At 34.2% G+C, this 23,070-nt stretch overlaps 1 protein-coding gene across 3 annotated transcripts in view; it reads right to left on the bottom strand.

Annotated features, from left to right (window-relative positions):
- Nucleotides 1-23,070, bottom strand: part of VPS13C (vacuolar protein sorting 13 homolog C) — a 197,684-nt gene that overhangs the window by 101,287 nt on the left and 73,327 nt on the right. For all 3 annotated transcript variants that reach the window (XM_033189884.1, XM_033189885.1, XM_033189883.1), the window contains exons 17-32: nt 22,022-22,164; nt 20,979-21,171; nt 19,476-19,590; nt 18,692-18,828; nt 16,007-16,130; nt 14,182-14,299; nt 11,449-11,578; nt 10,699-10,777; nt 9,882-10,021; nt 6,313-6,466; nt 5,300-5,379; nt 4,024-4,083; nt 2,654-2,816; nt 1,793-1,909; nt 718-821; nt 339-506 (exon numbers count right to left, since the gene is read on the bottom strand). In XM_033189884.1, the coding sequence (XP_033045775.1) occupies nt 339-506; nt 718-821; nt 1,793-1,909; nt 2,654-2,816; nt 4,024-4,083; nt 5,300-5,379; nt 6,313-6,466; nt 9,882-10,021; nt 10,699-10,777; nt 11,449-11,578; nt 14,182-14,299; nt 16,007-16,130; nt 18,692-18,828; nt 19,476-19,590; nt 20,979-21,171; nt 22,022-22,164 (2,025 nt within the window). The remainder of the gene's footprint in view (nt 1-338; nt 507-717; nt 822-1,792; nt 1,910-2,653; nt 2,817-4,023; nt 4,084-5,299; nt 5,380-6,312; nt 6,467-9,881; nt 10,022-10,698; nt 10,778-11,448; nt 11,579-14,181; nt 14,300-16,006; nt 16,131-18,691; nt 18,829-19,475; nt 19,591-20,978; nt 21,172-22,021; nt 22,165-23,070) is intronic.

Genomic DNA, 23,070 nt, shown 5'->3' with positions numbered 1-23,070 from the left:
AATTACTGATAATCCATCTATAGCTATGAGCTGCCTGAACTGAGCTAATGTTATACGGTTAAGGAACAGAGAAATTTTTTTCCAATAATTTTTTTACTAAAGAATTTGGCTTCATTATATTGTAGCAAAAATAATTTGTTCTAGACAAAAATCATTAAATGATTCAGATTTCAACTGTTAAATGGGGGTTTTGATCTCTACATTCATGCATAAATACCATCTATAATTAAAATTATGCCCACTCTAAAATCCAAGGTTTATAACATTTGCCATCATAATTATCACACTTTTAAAAGTATTTCAAAATTGAAAAATCAATATATAAATAACTATTTTACCAGAAGTGACATAAGGAATTTATGAAGATAGACGATCTGAATACAGCCAACATTCAGAGACAGCACACCATCCACTTTGGACATGTCAGTATACAAATCTCCCTCAGTAGCATTTGGATACAAATCCAAATTAAAACGGAAAACTTCATTTCCCATTATTGACACAGCCTGAAAAACAGAGACTTGAATGTACTCTATCCGGGAAGGTAATGACAAAATAAAACCCCATTTACAAAAGGGTTTTTATATTTTAATCTTTATAAAAACATTTTTCTATTGAAGTATATTTTATTAATGTTTTTAAAATAAAATACATTTTACAATAGAATCTCATATTCAGTCATTAAAGAATATTAACTATCTGTTTACAATCACCTACTTTCTTATGAATTGTCTTCGGATCAACATCTGTAACAATAATATTTTCTAGTCGGGCAAAAAGTGACTGTTTTCTTGACTGGAGAGAAAGGGAGGAATCCAGGCCTGAAAAAAAGTGCATTATCATAATTTCTACAGATCTACCATAAATTAGATCTTTCTTTCCATTACATTATTTTATTTTGGGGTGACTTTTTTAAATTTAGCAATGTTTCAACTCCCAATGGATAAATAAGTTGCAATACTAGAGATTTTTGGTTATATAAACACCAAAACCTATAAATGTGTTAAACAATAATTATCTGAATTTTCAATCGGGGAAGAAACACATCTAGCACAAAGATTATCTCAGAATTTAAGTAAATTATCCTTTATACCTCACATCCAGTCATTTACATGGAAACTATAAAAGTTTCACAAATCAAATTCAGACTAGTAGATGCACTGCCATTTTGGAAAGAACAAAGGAAAAAAGCCCCTAGTTTTCTAGTTTTTAGGTTCTTAAAAAATTTCATTAAACATATTCAATATATTCTTTACCAGGTCACAACCAGCTAGTAAAAGTAAGCCAGAGGAAAAGCTAGATGAGTTCTGGCAGCTTTTACCTAAAAGAACATAATGGCCTCACAGATATTGTCATTCATTCTAAGATTGCTTTTCATAAGGAAAGACAAATAAAGACAAATATGTAACTATATTATATATAAAAATCATATATTAAAAAAATATTAAAAAGTTACTACAAAGCATGTCCATAGACCTTCACCTAAAATCTAGACTGAGACTTCTCCTAGCCCATCAATACCATCCCTACATTGACATCAGTATCCCTTTTCCACTTCTAGATAACTCTCAGGAAGGTCCCAAACACCAGGATATGTGTAGAGTTCAATTGGGATGGTCAGATTCTGACCAATATCTATATCCCAAAGAGAAGAAAGCATACAATCCAATTATGTCTTTTCAGTTTTCACAGCTCAGAGCCCTTTATTTGTACATTCTTTAGCACTGCAAAGAAAAAACAAGAAGGAAAAGTTTATTTTTTCGCCAATTTTTAATACCGTGTGAACTTTTACCTTGAATCTTGATTTCAGCGATATTGTTCTTTTCATTGCAAACAACGACACAGAAAGCATTCAACTGTGCAAACAGCCTGAAGCCAATAATGTCACTATCTTTGGAGGATACAATCACTAAAAATAAAACAAAGCATCTATCACACAGTGAGATTATAGTCATCTACATTCTATTAAGCTTTAATTGCTATATTAAGTGAGCCACTGCTATGTTAAAAAAAATTATAACATTCTCTAACTCTTAAAGACTCAAATACTTTTTTTGCCTTATATATTCTGTAAAGTTTGCTTTTTTAATAGTGAGATATTAGTTTTGTAATTTAAAAGCAAGAAAAAAAAACTAAAATAAATAAATAAGGACACTGAACCTCAGAAAAGTTAAATAATGTGCCTAAGGTTACATGGTTGAAGTAGCAAAATCAGGATCTGAACTGAGTTCTTCCAGATCCAAAATCTGGGCTCTTGGCCAATTAGATGCTACTCCTGAACCCTTCCCTACCTTTGTGTCTCTGAGCCTTAATTTCCTTATGTGTAAAATGAAAAGAAAGACTCACTCCTTATAAAGCCCCTTCAGCAGCCACTGAGAGGGAAGAGCTCAGTATAAATACGGGTCGTCTCCCCCTATTACCTACCTAAAGGCTTCCTATACCACCACCAAAATAAGAACAAAAACAAACATTTTTAAAAACAACAGTATTGATTACATGTGCCTTATATATCAGGTGCTCACATATAATTTAATTTGAAGAAAAGGGGAAAATGGTATTTAAATGACTGAGTCAGATAACCTCTAGTATTCCTCATTTAGCTTTAGAATTCTAAAACCCTTGCTAACAAAAAATAAAAATGTATGGTTCATACCTTTTGGCAGAGTTGAATTTTTTTGTTGTTTTTCAGTTGAAATTTGTACCTCCTTGGCAACATTTATGCTTTGATCATCAGAAGGAATAATGGTTGTGAGGTAATTAATAGAAGAGACAAGAGCTTGTGTTTGCAGCAACAGATTTAAAGATGAAAAGGCCACCTAAAAATGTTTTAAAGAGAAAATTAGTTTCCCACAGTCAATTATAACCTGTAGTCTCCACGATAGACCCAAAAGATTCTCAGGTGGGCTTACATCATTGCTTCCCACCACTTAGAAGGAAGAGTAAAGAGAGGAAGATTCACAATCCCCTTAAACAGGGACTATATGGAGACAAATTACACTTACACACTTCAGAGGTACATCAGAATATTACAGTAACCTAATTACTCCATTTCCCAACCATAATGGTTATGAAATCTATACTCCGCTTCTCGTGACTATCCTGATATTCAACATGTGTATGGGATCTTGGATCTTCAATGGACAATTATTATTATATAAAACTATAAGTAAAAAGGCAAAATCCCAGAACCACCATGTGCTACTACATCTAGAAATGATTTCAAAGGTGGCATCCATGAGATTTAAATATAAAAAGGACAGCTATGAATGGGTTACTAAGTGATCTTTTCAAATCACAATAATAGTCTCATTTAAAAAGAAACACAATATATAACTTGTAGGGAAAAAGTACTACTTTTTTTTAAAACAAACACTCTAGAAAGCTAAGATAGCAATACAAATTGGTTTCAAGAATGGGTAGTTTTCATTAATATAAAATAAAAAACTCTGTTTATAAAAATGAATTTCTTTTTATTTTCTCATAACATTAAATGGATATAAAAATAATAAAAGGTTCACAATATAAAAACAGATTCCCCCACCTCTCAAAAAAGTGTGAGCTAAAACTCAACTCTCTCCTTTTCTTTTTAGTTACCCATAGGTACATTTTGCTCCTCATACTCTAAGTTACTACGTAAGTAGTATGGATTCAAAACTGCTCAACATCTCTCCTTATATTTTATACACTTTTTCACCTGTACATCAAACAATGCTATCTAGTTTGGCTAGTTTAGAAACCTTTTAGTTCTTTGTACATCAAAGTTCTTTTGTCTATAGCATTCCCTAATTCAGAAATAGTACTGAAACTTTTAAGGACGTTAGGATGTGATATAATAAAACAACAGCTTTACTAAGCTGAATCATTAACACAGAGCATGGTAAGTATCGATGAGGTTATTTATAACTCTTACGGGTCCTCGATTATGTCATCAAATTACCCAGTCAATACTCTTCAAATGATACTAGAGGTTTCAAGAGTAGGTTATTTTCAAACAGGATAAAATCCTTTAACAGAATTTCTTACCTTAACTGTTTGTTCAGTTTTTCCAAAAGTAGTTTGAAAACTAGGTCCATTCTTATCAGCCTGAAAAAAGAAATAGAAGTTCTAAAGAAGGTACTACGATCAAAGTAAATAAATCACTTATTTATGATCTCTGGTTATTTATAGTTATAAATGTATTTTACATACATTGTATATTTAATTTTATTGCCATTATTTTAAAGTTACATCCAAATAATATATTTATTATAATAGCGCAAGTGTGTTCTTCTCTTCAAACATGGGAGAATATTCACTTGTGGGAAACTGCAGCTAGGAATCAGAATGACAAACTCTGAAGGTTGTAAGGTGTAAAGGTCACGTAGCCCATCTATCACCTAATGCTTAAATCCCTCCATAAAGTCTTTAGCAAGTCTATTTTTTTTTATATCTCCAGTAAAACAAACCTTGTTTCTTTACAAATCTAATCTTTAGAAAGCTTTTATTTAATGAGGTCTTCACACTGAGTCAAAAATCTATCTCCCATCATAACTAACCATTGGTCCTAGTTCTTTCTATCCTTTGGGAACACAAACAAATTCAAACTCAAAGATTTACCTCCTGTGAGAAGTTTTCTGGCCTTGCCAATTCCCTGTCTCTCTGTTCCAATAATGCTTTGTGCTTTTCTTTATTAGAGAATCAATCACATTTTATTCTAATCATTATTTACTTGTGTTATCTCCCTACTCATCTACAATTTTCTTGAGAACAGGCAATGTTTTTCATTTTTGTATCCCAAGCGCCTAACAGTACAGACATCCAATAACATATCCAGAGGTATTCAATAAACAGCTGTTGACCGATTAAACAAATCAACTAATCTTGAAGTCAGCTAAATACCATCAGTTCCTTCGGTGTTTCTCATATGAAATATTTTTGTGGCCCTTCCTATTCCTGGCATTTCTCTTCTGAACCCAGTTTAATACGACTTTATCGTTTTTGATGCAAGATACTCAGCCAAATGTCACCTATATATGACCTATAATCAGTATAGGTATGTGGGTGTGCCCTAGAGGACAAATGGTACCTACTTCATCCCAGGCTTCCATCTCTGGCAACAAGAAGTTTAGTGACTTTGTATAATGGCCCTGTACTTAAGTGAAAGAAAAGAAGGTGTACAAATGAAAAAAGAAACAGATTTCCCTATAATTAGAAACTGTGATACACATCCAGAGCCATTAGTAACTTACTGTCACATTTTTCTGTACAGAGATATCGTTTGGAGTACACAATAAATATATAATCATTCTATAGCCCTTACCTTAATATACTCCACTTTCAAAAGATCTAAGCCAGGTTTGTCAGAAGAGCTAATCAAGTGAAGGGGCTTCTTTTTGGATCCTAAAGAAAAAGGAAAAAAAAAGTGTTTCAAATAAATTGCTCTTTTGTAATTTGAAACTTTTTTTAGATTTTTTTAAATTTGTTAATTAAACTCTAAAAGAAAATCTTTGCATGTTGTCATAGTTATTAAATACAAAGGCCATCACTGTTGAAGAAATTAACCAATCCAAATTGTTACCTCTGACATCCAACTTACTTAAAAACATGCATATTTAGTTTCACCTGATTTCACAGGTGACTTCTAAAATTCTGACAAGTAATTTATTTTACTTCTATTAATGAAATTTAAATAATTTCCTTTTGTTTAAACTGTGAGAGATGACTTAAAAGAGGAAAGCTTTGTTTTTGTTTTTTTTCCTTAAAAGAGAACTGTTAAACTCCTTTTTAACTTAAAAACAACAGGTACTGCCAGATGTCCTTTAGATCCTTCGGTAGATGTACCAAGGAACTGCCTCCAAAAGCTATGGAGGGAGAAGTAATTTGTCCACCATTTTATCCATCTTTTGTTATTTGCAGTTCTTTAACTCTTGCTTCTGAGAGATCTCAAAATTTTCCCTTGACTTCCAAGGGCATAACCTTCACTTAAGGAAAAAATAGCTTAGAAAATTATTTATATTTTTTTCCCTCAAGACAATAATGTAAACTTTATCTTAACACAGGTCCTATAGAAATTACTAACACATAAAATATTTTTCTTCTAAATTGAGATTTGTTTTAGTTTCAACTATTAAAAAGTTATAAAACACAGGTATTTATACAGTCAGTGTTTTGTATCCAAGGATTCCAACCCATAGTATAAATATTATTACTTGTAAAGTGCTTAGAAGAGTGCTGCCATTATTTATTATAAATACAATATAAATGAAAGTGTTTCAGATACTCCAAAGTGCTATCTTTATTATAGGTTATTATTTCTATTTTTATGGCTATTACCTTCAATTTCATGGTAATCCAAGCTGATTTTCTTTAAATAAGATACCGCAGTCAAGTCAAATGTTCTCACTGTAGCCTCTGTTCCTAACTGAGTAACATTAAATACTAGAATTGTATCTTCTTCTTTCTGCTGTTTAGTAAATTCCAAAATCACCTAAAAGAATTAGAGCCAATGAAAAGTTGATAAGAAGTCTGAATCATACTTAAAATAATGAAAACAAAATCTTTCTCCATACACATCACCAAGAGAATAGTAATTTTGCTCATATGCTTCTGCCACCATAGCTATTTAATATAATTGGAAATTGCCAACTTAAATTCGATTTTTGAGAATATAAGTACATTTATTAAAAAATCATGACAGAATTTAACTTCATTATTTTTTCTAATTTAGTAAAATAGGAATGTATCGATTCTTCCTTAATATGATTTTCTTAAACCTGTATTTCAAAGCAAAAATCATGTTTAGTAATTTTTTTAAAGCATCCCCATTAAAGTAGGAAGTAAGACAAGATGTTCACTATCATAAGTTAACTCTGGAAATGATAGCCTGTATATTTAGCCAATAAAAAAATAAAACACTGTAATTTTTAAAAGACGGAAGTACTTTTGATACTCTAATCAAAAGGTGTAGATCTTTGTCTCCACCCTTTGAATATGGGCAGGTTTGTGAATGCTTAAATCAATAGAGTAGAAAGGAATTGATACTATAAGGACTTCTGGTGTCAAAAAAGACCATGAAACTCCCACCTGGGAACACTCATACTGGGGGAAGCCAGCCACCATGTAAAAAGTTCAACTACTCAGCCCTACTTAGGGCTGAGAGGCCCTAAGTAGGTGTTTCAGTCAACAGTTCCAGCTGAGCTCCCAGCCAACAGCCAGTATCAACTGCAAGCCTCATAAGTGAGACACATGGACATCCAGTCTGAGGCTTCCGATGACAGATGCCCCAGTCAACATCAGAATGCAACCAAATGAAACACTACACACAAAATTACCCAGTTGAACCCTTCCAAAATTCCTAACCCACAAACCTGTAAGCAAAATAAAACGGTTGTTTTAAGCTATTTAACTTGATAGGCGGCAATAATAACCAGAATAATATAAATACTGAAGAAAGGCAAAAAATAATATTATTAGCAGATGTTATAATTACATACTTAGATAACACTTTAAAAATACTTAAAGAAAAGGCCAAGTGCAGTGGCTCACGCCTGTAATCCCAGCACTTGGGGAGGCCAAGGCAAGCGGATGACCTGAGCCCGAGAGTTCAAGATCAGCCTGGGCAACATAGTGAAACCACATCTCCATAAAAAACACAAAACATTAGCTGGGTATGGTGGCATGTGCCTGTAATCCCAGCCTCTTGGGAGGCTGAGGTATTCTGTTATGGTAACAGAAAACAAATTAAGACATTCTTTATCACCATGAAGTTTATATTCTAGGGAAAGTTGGAGAAAATAAAGATTGCTATCTTGTCTTGGTTGGTCAGATCTTTCCAATAAGATGACAATTGAACAAATATCTGAAGTAAGTTTAAAAAAAAAAAAAAAAAATCAAGCCATGCAGGAAAAGAGTGTTCCAGGCAAAGGAAATACCAAGCACAAAGAATGGGCTTTGGTATACAGAAGGAAAAACATAAGACAAGTGTAAGCTCTATGCGGCAAGAACTTTACTCACTGTTATTTTCCAGTATCTAAAATAATGTCCAGTAATAATAGCACATGATCAATACCTATTGAAGGGATAAATGGAATATGGCTGAAGCAGAGTGAGCAAGGCAGGAAAGAACTGGCCAGTCATATGGGGTTTTACACATGTAAGGCCTTGTAGGCCATGGTAAGGACTTAGTCCTTTACTTTTAGTGAGATTTGAAGTCAGTGGAGGATATTGAGCAGAGTAGTAACATGATCTGACATTCCCTTTTATTTTTATTTTACTTTATTTTATTTTAGAGACAAAGTCTTTCCCTGTCACCCAGGCTGGAGTACAGTGGTGCAGTCTCAGCTCACTGCAACCTTTACCTCCCAGGTTCAAGCAATTCTCCCAAGTAGCTGGGATTACAAGTGCCCACCACCATGCCTGGCTAATTTTGTATTTTTAATAGGGATGGGGTTTCACCATATTGCCCAAGCTGGTCTTAAACTCCTGACCTCAGATGATCCACCCACCTTGGCCTCCCAAAGTGCTGGGATTACAGGTGTGAGCCACCACGCCCGGCCTGACATTCACTTTTAAAGGATCACTCTGGCAAATGACAGAACAGAGTACCTGATGGAAGCAAAGACAGTTAAGAGGCTATTGCAAAATAATCCAGGCAAGACGATTACAGTGACTTGGACAGTACAGTAGCAGCAGAAAGGAAGAGCAATCATATGAACGCATTTTGAAGTTAGGGTCATGGGATTTAATGATATTTTGGATGTAGTATGGAGAAAGAGAGAAGCTGTAGAAGGCTAACGGTAAAGAACATACCTTTCTCTAAACAAATACCAATAATACTTAGGTTTGTACACACAGCTAAAATGTAGTATTTCTGACATTATATTTTAGGACATGCTCTCACTTTGGTATATCAAACAGTCAATAAGGAACACCTCCATTTTCTATCCTTTTTGTTTTATTATCAAAGCAAGACAAACTTTTTATAGAAATCTGGACTATATGGAAAAGCAAGCAGGCATATATAAAAACCTGTAATCTCACCACCCAGAGATGAACACTGTCTGTCATTTATCAAAGAAAACATATAAATATAACTTCAAATGGAATAATAATATCCTTGGTATTATAATCCTTTTGTTTTCCCAAACAATAACATACTGTGAACATCTCTCCATGTTTCCTTTTACCACATGACTTTTTTTTTTTTTTGAGGCGGAGTCTCGCTCTGTCGCCCGGACTGGAGTGCAGTGGCCGGATCTCAGCTCACTGCAAGCTCCGCCTCCCGGGTTTACGCCATTCTCCTGCCTCAGCCTCCCGAGTAGCTGGGACTACAGGCGCCCGCCACCTCGCCCGGCTAGTTTTTGTATTTTTAGTAGAGACGGGGTTTCACCGTGTTAGCCAGGATGGTCTTGATCTCCTGACCTCGTGATCCGCCCATCTCGGCCTCCCAAAGTGCTGGGATTACAGGCTTGAGCCACCGCGCCCGGCCTACCACATGACTTTTAAAGGCTGTAAACGTATGTTAGAAACTTAGGTTGTTTACATTTTTCCAAATCATAAACATGATACTGAGCATTATTTAGCTAAAAGTGAAAAGTTTAAAAAATTAAAGTAGGCATGTCATAAAAATTTTCTGCAGAAAAGTAAGTCCCAATTAAAAGTCTAAGCACTTCCAGAATAAATTAGATATGCCACAGATAATTCTTACATCAATTTTTTTAAAAGCATTTCATTTTTAAAAGTCTTTTTGTGTGTAAAATAGAGTGTGTGTGTGAGAGTGTGCATGTGCACGTGTGTTGGGCAGCAGGAAAGACAGAGTACCACATTTTTGGGTCTAGCTTGAGGATAGCTTACAATATAGTGACAACCAGAATATATCTATTTATAGACAAAAAAGCACACACTTCTTTAATTTCAAACTTGAGCAGAAGATTAATGAGCTCCTCATTTGGGACCTCTGCAGCTTTTTTAAGTTCTGATCCTTTCATACTTTTACCAGTCTGTGGTTCCCCATCTTCAGCATCAAAATACTCATCATCAGACTCTAAAGGAAAAAGACGTTTATTTGATCTGAGACAATGTACACTGAAAACTGCATGAAACACTCAAATCTATTCATTTATTAGATATAATCTTCACATTCAGCATCAGAATATCTGCCTTTTTTAAACTTCCACCAAGTGACTCAACCTGACATGTAATAATCATATTTAAAATCAAATAGCACTATGTTCTTTTCTTCAATGGTTCTGTTTTTCACTACAGTTCATTCACTCAATATTCAACAAAATATTTATTGGGTATTATCTACCATGTATCAGGCTGTGTCAGCTACTAAGGATACCAGAATGACCAGGATAGACATGGTCCTGTCCTGATGAAGCTTACATTCTAGTTCAAAATTAAAACAGATCAATTAGTTCAGAGCTAGAGAAAAGCTCATGCAGAGACTGGGGCCAAAAAAAAGTAGTTTATTTAGAATCTTAAGTAAGCATTGTCAACTACAAAAAAAAAAAAAAATCCCTTCATTTATCCAATGAAGACAGAAACTTGGGCTTAAAGAAGATAAGGGACTCAAAGTCACACTAATGTAGCAGAACTAGAACTAAAACCAGTAAACTACCACAGCAGTTTCAGATGGCCCTTATTTTCTAAAAATGTTATCTCTGTATAACAATGTATAGGCTTAATTTAACACAGAAAGTATTTTACTTTCCTTACCTGATTCCACAGCATCTAGCAACAGTGAAGTACCAAGTAGACCTTTTGTCCCACCTGAAATAACTGGAATTGAGGATACCTAGCAAAGAATACAAAAAGTTTTCTTAAAAAGGATGACTCAGCAGGATTAAATGTGATAAATGAAGGAAGACTAAAAAGTAATAGAGGATAAAGAGATATGGAAAGACACATACACACAATATAACACAATATACAAATCTTCCAACAAGATATATTGTGTAATCAACTAATAGTTGGCTACAATTTACAAATTATTAAGTCTACTGCCCATATTTACCAGGACAAAACTAAGTGTACCTCTAGTAAGTTAGTCTATTAGTACTGTATATCATTTACATTCTATTACAATATTAAAGTACACCTTTTTTATAGGTCTCTGACACATGGTATCACCATGAGCTGGCTTTATCAAATTTCATTTCAAAGTAGAAATCCAACATTTCTACTGTGTAAAGATCAATTCCAATTAAAGTGACCTACAACTTGTAAGTCTAACATATAAGGAAATTTTATACCACTTGTTTTATTTGCAAGATTCTAAAGATTTTTGTTTACTTTTTCCCCCTCAAGCTTTATTTAAAACACATTTTATAAATTTGAAAGACATTTTACTTTCATTTCTGTACTTTTGGTCCTTTCACTTATAAACCTTGCCCTGAAACTGACTTTTCATCACTGCTCTAAAACAATGGTAAAAATAGGTTTATATATTTTATTGTATCTATTTACCTGTTTCTCTGGAGACTGGGCTGATGATTTCTGTGGCAAAGGTATACTGTTCATCAAACATAGCACATCTTTCATCTTCTGGTCAGAAATTCTCACATGCATCAAAGGAAGTCCTCCGGACACTTTAAATCTAAGATACAATTCAGTGGTTTTAAGTCAGTATCTCTATATTACAAACGAGGGAAAGAATTACATTAATGTAATTAGATTAAAACATGCCTAAACTTTTGACATGTTTTAATCTAATTACATTAATGCCTCATTTAGACAACACTGTCAGAAATTGAAAGTTCTATGTTAGCTAAGTTTCAGATAATTTCAACATATCCCTCTTAAGTAGCCAAATCTTTTTAACTCAACTAATTTTTATGAAAATCTTTCCAAACACAATTCTCTACCTTTCAAAACCAAAACACTACTTCCCGGTATCAAAGATTTCTTATTATCAACATCAAAGAGTATCTACCTCATCACTCTCTATCCCATTGCCTTGCTTTATTTCTTTTTATATATAGCACTCGGCAGCACCTGACATCACATTTATATTTATGTCTCCTCTAATTAAAATGTCAGCTCCATGAGGACATCTGTTTTACTCGCTACTGAATCACCATTGTGATTTTATCAGTTGCTTACTTTTTAGCAGGGGCTTCTATTCTGTTTCCCTATTCAATGTAATTGCCTCAGGTTTATTTGTCTCAATAGCCTTGTGGCAGCTATGTGCTGGTCATAAAGCTCTTCTTGGTTGTTGTTTATCTTTGGCTTCCTGACTAAGCTGTGAACAGCTCAAGCTGACATATGCCTAATTGCTAGATGTCACACTGGGATACAGTAAAGCACTACAGAGAAAGAAATATAAAGCACTAAATGCCTATACTGGAAAAAAACTAAGGTCTCAAATCAGTGACCTCAGCTTCTACCTTAAGAAACCAGGACTGGAAAGAAAATGAAATCCTAAGTAAACAAAAGAAAGAAATAATAAACATCAGAGTGGAAATCAGGGGGAAAAAAAGAATCAAAAGAGAGAAGATAATGGAAACCAACAGCCCGGTCGCTCAGAAGATCAACAAAATTGATAAACCTCTGATCACAGTGATCAGCAGAAAAAGAGAAAAGGCACAAGTTACTAACATCAGGACTAAGAGAAATAACATCACTACAGATTCTTCGTGTATTAAATAGGTAAGAGGAAAGCAATATGAACAGTTTTATGCCATACATTCAACAACTAAGATAGACAAATTCCTTAAAACACACAAACAACTCAAAACACTTGGAACACACAGGTCATTCAAAAGAATAGATAATCTAGCCCTATATCTATGAAAAAACATGAATTTGTAGTTAAATACCTCTCAAAATGAAAACTCCAGGGCCAGATGACTTTACTGGTGAATTCTACCTGACATTTTAGGAAGAAATAATACCATTTCTACACAATATCTTCCAGAAAACTCAATGTATGAGGCCAACATTATCCTGATACCAAAACAAGAAAAGCACAGACCAATATCCCTCATTAACACAAATATAAAACTTGGTAATAAAATTTCGGCAAAACAAGTCCAAAAGTATTTTAAAAGAATAATACATATGGGTTGAGTATCCCTTACCAGAAATGGGACAAGAAGTGTTTCAGATTTTTGATTTTTCCAGATTTTGGAATATTTGCATTACATAATGAGATATCCTGCAGATAGGACCCAAGTCTAAACACGAAATTGATTTGTTTCATTCGCACCTTGTACACACAGTCTGAAGGTAATTTTATTTTAAAAATGTTAATAATTTTGTGCAAGAAATGAAGCTTGTGTTAAGAATTTATGTGCAGAATTTTCCATATGTGACATAACGTTGACTCTCAAAAAGTTTTAAATTTTGGAGCATTTCAAATTTTTGGTCTTTGGATTAGGGATGTTCATCATTACTAAGTGAGGTTAATCAGTAATGAAAAGTTGGTTTAACATCCACCTGATAAAGGGTATCAATGAACTACTGATACATACAACATGAATCAATCTCAAATTAATTATGCTGAATTAAACACGTCAAACAAAAAAGTTAAAAGTCTAAGATTCTATTTATGTAAAATTCTAGAAAATTCTAACAAATCTATAGTGTCAGAGAGCAGATGAATGTTGTCCAGGGACTGGGGGAAGAGAATTTAAGTAGGGAAGGAAAGAAAGGAATACAAAGGGGAACAAGGACACTTTTGGAGATGATGTGTTCATTATCTTAACTGTGATGATGGTTTCGTGGCTATATAGCTAAGGCAATATTTATCAAATTGTAAACTTTAAATAGATGCAGCTTTTATTGAACATCAATTATATTTCAATAAATCTGTTTTTTGAAAGTATAAACATTTCATAACTATTTAAATTCAAAATTAATTTTCTATTTTTTCTCAGGATTATATGGTATTTCATTATCAAAAGAGTCTCTAATGTTTTTGAAGATTTTATTTTGTTGATATTAAGTGTTGGATTAGATTCATTCAAAAACATGAACCATCAACTTTTATAGAATGTAAAAGTCCAAATATTTCTGAAGTAAGAGTTGATGTATAATTCAAATATACATTTTCTTAAAAATACACTTCTGCTACAAAATGGAATAATCATTATTTTTTTCTGTCTCCCACAGAAATTTATCTTTGCTTCCTTAAATTCTAGCAACTGATGCAGACATATTTCACCTGCTAATTTTCTAATATACAAGCTCATACATTACCTGGCCATTCTTATGTCTTTTTCTACCATAGCTTTGGCCAACTCAACATGAATATCCATGGGTTGCAATATATGCATAGTTGATGGATGCTGAAATCGACACTTTTTCCAGTTTTCCTCTTTAAAAAATAATTTAAGATATTATGGTTTTTACAAACAGCCATGGAACATGGATAAATATTATTTTTAATGAATATTATTTTAAATTCTCAGACATTCTATGGAAAATCACTGTAAATTAATCCAGAGTCAATGATTACCAATTTTTACTTCTTTTAGCATATCAGTTAAATAACCTATGCTTTTTAAATACAGACTGACAGGATCAAAGACTGTGATATAAAATAATTATATTTGGAGAATGTTCACATAACATCTTGCATTTCAAAGTAAACAGGAAAAACAAAGCCCAGGATCTATTACCTTAATTCCAGAATTAATGACCAAGGTTGACAATTACAGTGAAAAGAGGAGGAAAAACAAGAAAAAAGAAAAAAAGAGGTTTACGGGGTTCCTAAGTACAATATTTACGCCCAGCTTAGTACACAATTCCAAAGCAAAGATGAGTTTTAGCGAACAAAATTTCATGACCAAAAAAGTATAATAATCACTTTTCTTCAAATAAGAAGGTCCCAAAAACAGATTTTCCAATAACTAATAGAGAACCATGCAGATCTTTATTGATGGCAATGACTGAAAATCTTTTATCACTTATAATTCAATTATTATTATTATTTTTTCAGACAGAGTCTCACTCTGTCACCCAGGCTGGAATGCAGTGGCATGATCTGGGCTCACTGCAAGCTCTGCCTCCCAGGTTCATGCCATTCTCCTGCCTCAGCCTCCCGAATAGCTGGGACTACAGGCACCCACCACCACGCTGGGATTTCACCGTGTTAGCCAGGATGGTCTCAATCTCCTGACTTCGTGATCTGCCTGCCTTGGCCTCCCAAAGTGCTGGGATTACAGGCGTGAGCCACCGCGTCCGGCCATAATTCAATTATTCTTAAGTACATACAAAAGAAAAGGCAGTTTTAATGGTCTATGTAAATACTCCACTTCAAGGAATTAACAGGCTCTTAACACATGAAAAGTTAAGTAGAGCATTATGTATTTACATTTTAATAAGTCTCAACACTCCTACTAGTGTATAAACTCTGTACATAGAGACTATAACTGTCCTTTCCTCTAATGACCTACCACAAAGTGATACTATGATCAAGAATAATTAATAAATATGTATTGTTTCTAGAAACTAAATAAGTCTAAAAAAAATATTTACTTAAGCGTAGAAAACACCAAAGCTTTTGGAAAATAATTAAGTTAATTATCTTTAAGATATTAAGACTGTATCTACTACTTTGTAGATATATATTTCTCAGATATCTACAAAAGTAGAAAGCATAATACTAGTAATACTATTGAAATAAAGACTAGGCTAATATAGTACAAGATTTAATAATGAAGGCAGCAAGGAAAATAATATTGAGTCATCCCAAAAGCAGTAAGACAGAAAAACATGAATCAATTGCAACTTCCATTTTGTGTTCTAAGCAGCTTTATAGTCACATTACAAAAATATAGGCTATGAATAGGCTTAGATAGAAATGGAGCTAGGTATCCTAAGATGACTACCCAAATTTCCATTTCTATTTATAAATGTTGCGGTAATTTACACTGATAGTGTCCTACATGGTTTAAGTGGCCAAAAGAATATGTGTGCAAAATGGTTGTCAGGGTTGATATATAGGCACAGATACATACACGTATGTTACACAAACTACCCAACATAATCCCAAGATCCTAAAAGTTGAATAATGGTTTACCTGCTCTTGCAAAAAGTAGTTGTACATTTTTTATTTCAACATCAAACTTGTCATAAGCCTTATCCATTATTTCTTCCAGAGATGAATTAGTAGTCTTCTGTAAGCCTTGATCTTTACTGTTGAGCTAAAATGAAAGACAAATCTCAATTTTTTTTTTCCAAAACAGAAAAGCACATACATCAACATACTTTAGCTAGGTTTCAATCTTGCATTTAGTCAGTTAAAACCTAACAAAATGAAAATATTGCCCTTAATGAATAAACATTTTAATTTTCAGATAATTATTTGTAAACAATTAAGAATATTTCAGCATACATCTCTATTAAAGTTGAGAAATAGGTGTTCAGCACATTTTCACATTTGAGCTATCTGCTGCAAATAACTTGTCTAGATGTACAACTCCTCCTCTTCCTGGATCTCAGGAATTACTGCCGCTTATAGTCCAGCTCCCCTGACCCCCACCCTACACTCTTCACCATTAAATAGCAGCGTTTTGTTCCTTCTCTGCACTATACCACAGGAATAATTAGACCACTATAATTCAGCCCCAAATTGTACTGCCTTTTCTTCCTTCCTGGTAGAAGCAAGGATCAATTCAGGAGTACACAAGGGATCTTCAAAAAGTCGATGGAAAATGCGCATTATGAAAAAACTATGCATGAATTTCAAAACTGTTTTGTACCAAAAGAAACTTGAACTAACTTTTTATAACATGACTGAACAGGATCTAGTTTGAGTCACTAAGAAGATTAAGACATCAGCTTGAAAAGGATCCCCCAATAATAGCAACATGAATTCCGCTAAAATTGAAGCAAAAAACAAATGTATGCTGAAGCTTGGGTGAAAGAATGGTGAAATCAGTAATGCTTTATAAAAAATGTATGGGAACAGTGCCCCAAAGAAATCAGCAGTTTACAAATAGATAACTAATTTTAAGAAGGGTCAAGACAATTTTGAAGATGAAGCCCACAGTGGCAGACCATGCACATCAATTTGTGAGGAAAAACTTAATCTTCTTCATTCCCTAATTGAAGAGGACTGATGATTAACAGCAGAAACAACAGTCAACACCACAGACATTTCAACTGGTCCAGCTTACACAATTGTGACTGAAAAATTAAAGTTGAGACAACTTTTTAATCAACAGAAGCCAAAACCACTGCACTCAAATCAGCCACAGACAAGGATAGAGCTTTCGATGGAAATTTTAAAAACAAGTGTGGGATCAAGATCCAGAAGCATTTCTTCAAAGAATTATAATAAGAAATGAAACATGGTTTGGGCATGGGGACTCACGTCTATAACCCAGCACTTTGGGAGGCCGAGGTGGGCGGATCACTTGAGGTCAGGAGTTCAAGACCAGCCTGGCCAACATGGTGAAACCCCGTCTCTACTAAAAATACACTAATTGGCCAGGTGTGGTAGCGTATGCCTGTAATCCCAGCTACTTGCAAGGCTGAGGTAAGAGCAACACCTGAACCCAGGAAACGAAGGTTGCAGTGAGCCAAGATTGCACTACTGCACTCCAGCCTGGGTGACAGTGCAAGACTCTGTCTCAAAAAAAAACAAAGAGATGAAACATGGCTTTACCAGTATGATCTTAAGGACAAATCACAATTAAAGCAATGGTTATCATGATGTGAAAGTGGTCCAGTCAAAGCAAAAGTAGAGTAGTCAAGAGCAAAGGTGATGGCAACACTTTTTGGGGATGCTCCAGGCATTTTGCTTGTTGACTTTCTGGAGGGCCAAAGAACGATAGCATCTGCTTATTATGACAGCGTTTTGAGAAAGTCAACCAAAGTTTTAGCAGAAAAACACCCAGGAAAACTTCACCAGAGAGTCCGTCTTCACCACGACAATGCTCCTTCTGCTCATTCCTCTCATCAAATGAGGGCAGTTTTTGTAAGATTTTCTATGAGAAATCATTAGGTGCCCACCTTACAGTCCTAATTTGGCTCCTTCTAACTTTTTTTGGTTTCCTTATCTTAAAAAAAAAATCTATAAACAGCACCTATTTTTCCTCAATTAGTAATGTAGAAAAGACTACAATGACATGATTAAATGCCCAGGACCTTCAATCCTTGAGGGATGGACTAAACGGCTGGTATCATCACTTACAAAAGTGTCTTGAACTTCATGGATCTTATGTTGAGAAACAAAGTTTATGTTTTTTATTTTTATCTTTTAATTTCATTTTTCCACAAACTTTTCAAAGTCCCCTCATATATTTGAAATTGTCACCTTTTACTGGAGGCTTGGATTTCTACGAGATTCAAAATCCAAAATCCAAAAGTTATCTTGCTCTACTTAGTTACCGACAGTGGTTTAATAAACATATATTCATATACGTATAATTTCCTCTTGTCAAAATATATAGGCAACAAATAACACTGTACAATTAAGCCCTGCTATGAAAACAGAAATGCTTCTTTCTAATTAGGAAAAGACAGAGGTAATCCAGTCCTTACTGTCAAATCACCTACCATTACAGAAAATTTGGAGGTTTTTTGTTTCAATAGTCATAAAACATATATAAAATACTCCAAGCTAGGCTTGAAAAACAGGTTAAAAAAATAAGTCTACATTTAGTTTAGTGAACTCTGAAGAAAAAAACAGCAAACTATTGGAGAGTTAGCTAGCAAACAGGTCAAAGATGGGCAGACAAAAAAATGCATATATACCTACCTGAAATGTACCAAAATCTAAAATCAGAAGATCTGACTTTTCATGGTGGAAACCTGTCTGTGGAATTACTAGATAAGAAGGCTTCAGATTTATCCTTAAATCAAGGACTTTTCGAGTTTCAATAATATGTGTAAGTCCTAAAGAAGGTAAGAAATAATGACATTGAATGGTCAAGTTGAAATATGTAATCATATTATTAACAACTAGAATAAGAATTTTACTTGAAAAGTATTACAAAGGAGTATTAGCTTTTCTCACAAATCAGATTCTCAATTCAGCATGTAAGGTGAAAATTGTATATAGCCAATAGGAAACAATTTATTACAGCACAGTATAGTAAACCCAACATAGCTAGTATTTTACGTAGGATAGAAGAATTTATTATTTCCTTGGTTAAGGAACTGGATAAAATAGTTGGCTTGAGTTTAGAGGCCATGTTATACAGAAGTAAGTATCTTTCAAACTATATTCACACACAGTGTGATGAACAGTTTCTTAAGAACTGAGATGGAGGGTTGTTTTCCACCTCAAGCTCATTCTGAAGCACGACTTCTTGACTGTAATGGCAGGAAGAATCGTCTGTACCCCATATTATGCTCTTTCTCACCCAGTCTAACAGGTATATTTGACTTTGAGTAAGCCATGTCCACTCTATACTGTAATACAGTCTGAGTTTAAAATAAAGAAAAAAAGCAACATAATATTTGGAACACAATGTTTACATTAAAGTAGACAAAACTTTTAAAGCTTAGCTGATGCTTATGTAGACACTCAAATTCTTTACCTGTAGCTGTTCTCTCCTTAATTTCTTCCAGCTTCATCAATGTTGCTGATGTTATTTGCTCAAGATCCAAACCCTTATTTGATTGAAAGAATTCAACCACTGCATTGATAGTTTTCTATAACAAAAATTTTTTAATATAACCAAGTTACACATAGTTCTTTCCATGTTGTAAACTTTAAAGTTTCACCTCAATTCTAAACAGCTGTAGTTTTGAACTGTGGAACTTCAAAGATATTCTGCCCAACTACATCTCCCCTTGGAGTAAAAGAGAACCTGGAGAAAGGAAGAGCCTAAGCAAGCTTACTGGAGAGGCAACAAATGTGCATATATCATTAAGGTGTAAAGTATGTTCTATAGTGTCATATGGATGTAGCAGCAGACATTACTTCTAGTTTTAGCCTCCAATTAGTCAGAAGGTGAAACTCTACTTCTCTATGCTGTAATTAGATTCCCTTGCACTCTGAAGTTTAGAAAAGAGGAAGAAAGCCATTTAGCTCTTACCTACATGCCAAATTTAAACTTTTAAAAAATCAGAGATTTTCCAAGATGAAAACAGTTCTGGAGACTGGTTGTTTAACAATGTGAATGTACTTAACACTACTGAACTGTAAACTTAAAAACAGTTAAGATGTTAAATTGAGTTATGTGTATTTTATCACAATTAAAATTTTTTAATTATAAAATATAATGAGTTCTGCAGTCTTTATATACTGCCTCCCCTCCGCCGACCCACACACACACACACACACACACACACACACACAGTGAATTTAGCTTTCAATCGTAAAGTAAAATTACATCACGGATCTCAACAAGGTGGGGTGAAACTACAAGTGATGCAATGAGTAGTGAACCATATCCATATTGCTGACTAACTTGAGATGGTGGGTAAGAGAGCCTGAAAAAGGTAAAGCCATAGATACAGAACCTGAGCCAGCATTTCCAATAACATCTAAACACCAATGCTTTTTTCCATGTTAACAATATTTAAAATTCTTTTAATCACTCCTAAAGCTCTTTGAGTTTGTTCCAAACATCGAAAGAAAAGAGAAAATACACAAAAAAGAACTGGAGTAGGAAGTCAACATGTAACAATTTGGGAGTACTTGGCAAATAAACAAGAATTTTTTAAAGTATATTAGATTTTTTAAAATTTAATATAAGCATAGATAAATAAACCTTGCAGTAGCGAAAAATGTATTGCATATGAAAAAATCAAAATTAGCTCCTGAACATGTACTGCTTTTGAAACAAGAAAAACCTATTAGGAAACTTACCTATTAAGTAAATAAATGTTAAATATGAAAGAGGAGAAATAAGAAAATGTCTGGCATCCATATGCTCACCATAAAGGAAAAATTCTTCTTTTACAAATTTATTCACTTTAAATTAGAAAATTCAATATAAAATTGTCCACTCAAATAGGATGCTTACATTTTATTTTTGAATATGTCAGAAGTATAAGACGGTTTAAACAAAGAGTTACTTTCTCCTTGCACTTACAGCATCATAGATGACCTCCACAGGCTGAGACTGAACAGTCAGAGTCTGGTCCGCAGGACTATCCTCTGGATTGGTTTCAAATTTAATTTTAAGCAAGGATGATGTAGTGTCACCAATTGAAGCCACAAGTGATGGTACAATATCCTGCTGTCTCAAACCTGTTATATACCAGTGTTCTAATTTTGCTTCTACCCTATAATCCAATGAAGAACAAGGAAGGATACAGATAAGGTCTTTTGTAATCTAATGGGCTAAAATACAAATTTCCCTTTAAACACTTCTTTGAGAACCAGGATCATCCATGCACATTATCCAAAGCTGAAGCTCAACCTTCTTATCCAGGCATTCAATTGCTCACACACAACCTGGTTTGCTGCTCTTGTTGTTTTAATTAACTCCTTTCATCTACATGAAAAACTCACTTTAGCCAACTTTAGAATACTGTAAAAGTTCTGATCACTGTTGTATGAATAAAAGATCACATGACATTGATGAACTCCTCTCCCTACTTCTATGCCACCCTTAATACCCTCTTACTCCATTCCAGCTTCTCCTAGTCATTTCCATTCGGCTAACCTAGACCTTCTCCTAGCTCAGTTATTCTCTTCCACAACTAAGCTTGTGTAGCATTAACTATGAGGCATTTAATTTTACAATACCTTCTCACCCTAGAGCCGTCTAATGTCATATAGTTCTCGAATTATTAACTTCTTGCATATCTTTTATCAGCTATAGCATACATTTCTTGAAAACAAAAACTTATTGTACTTGTCCATAGCTTTCACAGTATTGAGCCTATAAATTAAATACTATCCAATAAATATGCACAAACGAAAGGAGGGAGGGCAGAACAAATGATGAAATACCCATACAGCACCATAACAAAACAAAAGCAAATATAAAAAGACTATCTTCACATATACATGCAAGAGAAATTAAAGAAGAGCCGGCATTAATCATTTTTAATCCTGAATAACACACCACATTTTTTGCCTAAAACTATAACTAAAAATAAAAATTGAAATAAATTTTTAAAAACTTACTTAAGTGCTTGTGCTCCTGGTCGCTGAAATAGTTGAGTGCCCAGCCCAATTATCTGAATTTTTAGTATTTCTGGAATATTCTTGTTTTCTCTTATCGTAACAGAGGTGCTTACTAACTTCAGGGTCATTATATGGGCAACATACTATACAGAAAGAATAAAACTAAAATTGTTAAAGTTTAAATAATTATCACTTTATTTAATAATTTCTTATTTAAATTTGTTGAATTATAAAGCAACCTAACAAATAGAGCATGGTAGGTTCTGGCATCCATATGCTCATCATAAAGGAAAAATTCTTCTTTTACAAGTGTATTCACTATAAATTAGAAAATTCAATATAAAATTGTCCACTCAAATAGGATGCTTACAAAAGATCTAGAAATTCATTTCTCTGAAGTTTTATTTTATTTTTGAGACACAGTCTTGCTCTGTTGCCCAGGCTGGAGTGCAGTGGCACAATCACAGCTCACTGCAACCTCCACTTCCCGGGTTCAAGTGATTCTCCTGACTCAGCCTCCCAACTAGCTGGGATCGCAGGTGCCCATCACCATGCCAAGCTAAGTTTTGTGTTTTTAGTAGAGACGGGGTTTCACCATGTTGGCCAGGCTGGTCTCGAACTCCTGACCTCAGGTGATCTGCCCACCCCGGCCTCCCAGAGTGCTGGGAATACAGGCGAAAGCCACCGTACCCAGCCTTCTCTTAGTTTTATAGGTTATAACAATGAAACAATTACAAAACATTTTGTGGCATATTCAATTCAGCAGCTTTTTCTGAAACAAACTAAGTATTTCAGAATAATCCTGTGGCTGAAGGAAAAACATCTGCTTGACTGCTGTGCAGAGTTAGTAAGACACTGAGAAAATAAATCCTGACCCCAAAATTACTGAGTCAAGATTGAAGGTAAAACAGAGAACCAGGGAGATGATCCTGGAATCTGGGGACCTGCTTCTCCTAGAGGTATTCGGAAATTTCAGAGGGGACAGCCTAGGGGCTGTGAAGCTAGGCTAGCAGGGTCAAAATTGGAAACCAGGTCCCATCAAAAGGTAA

This window comes from Trachypithecus francoisi, unplaced genomic scaffold, assembly GCF_009764315.1.
Source record: "Trachypithecus francoisi isolate TF-2019V2 unplaced genomic scaffold, Tfra_2.0 Lachesis_group3, whole genome shotgun sequence".
NCBI lineage: Eukaryota > Metazoa > Chordata > Mammalia > Primates > Cercopithecidae > Trachypithecus > Trachypithecus francoisi.
Note: the sequence above shows the minus strand (reverse complement) of the source record. Positions and strands in the feature narration are given on the sequence as shown.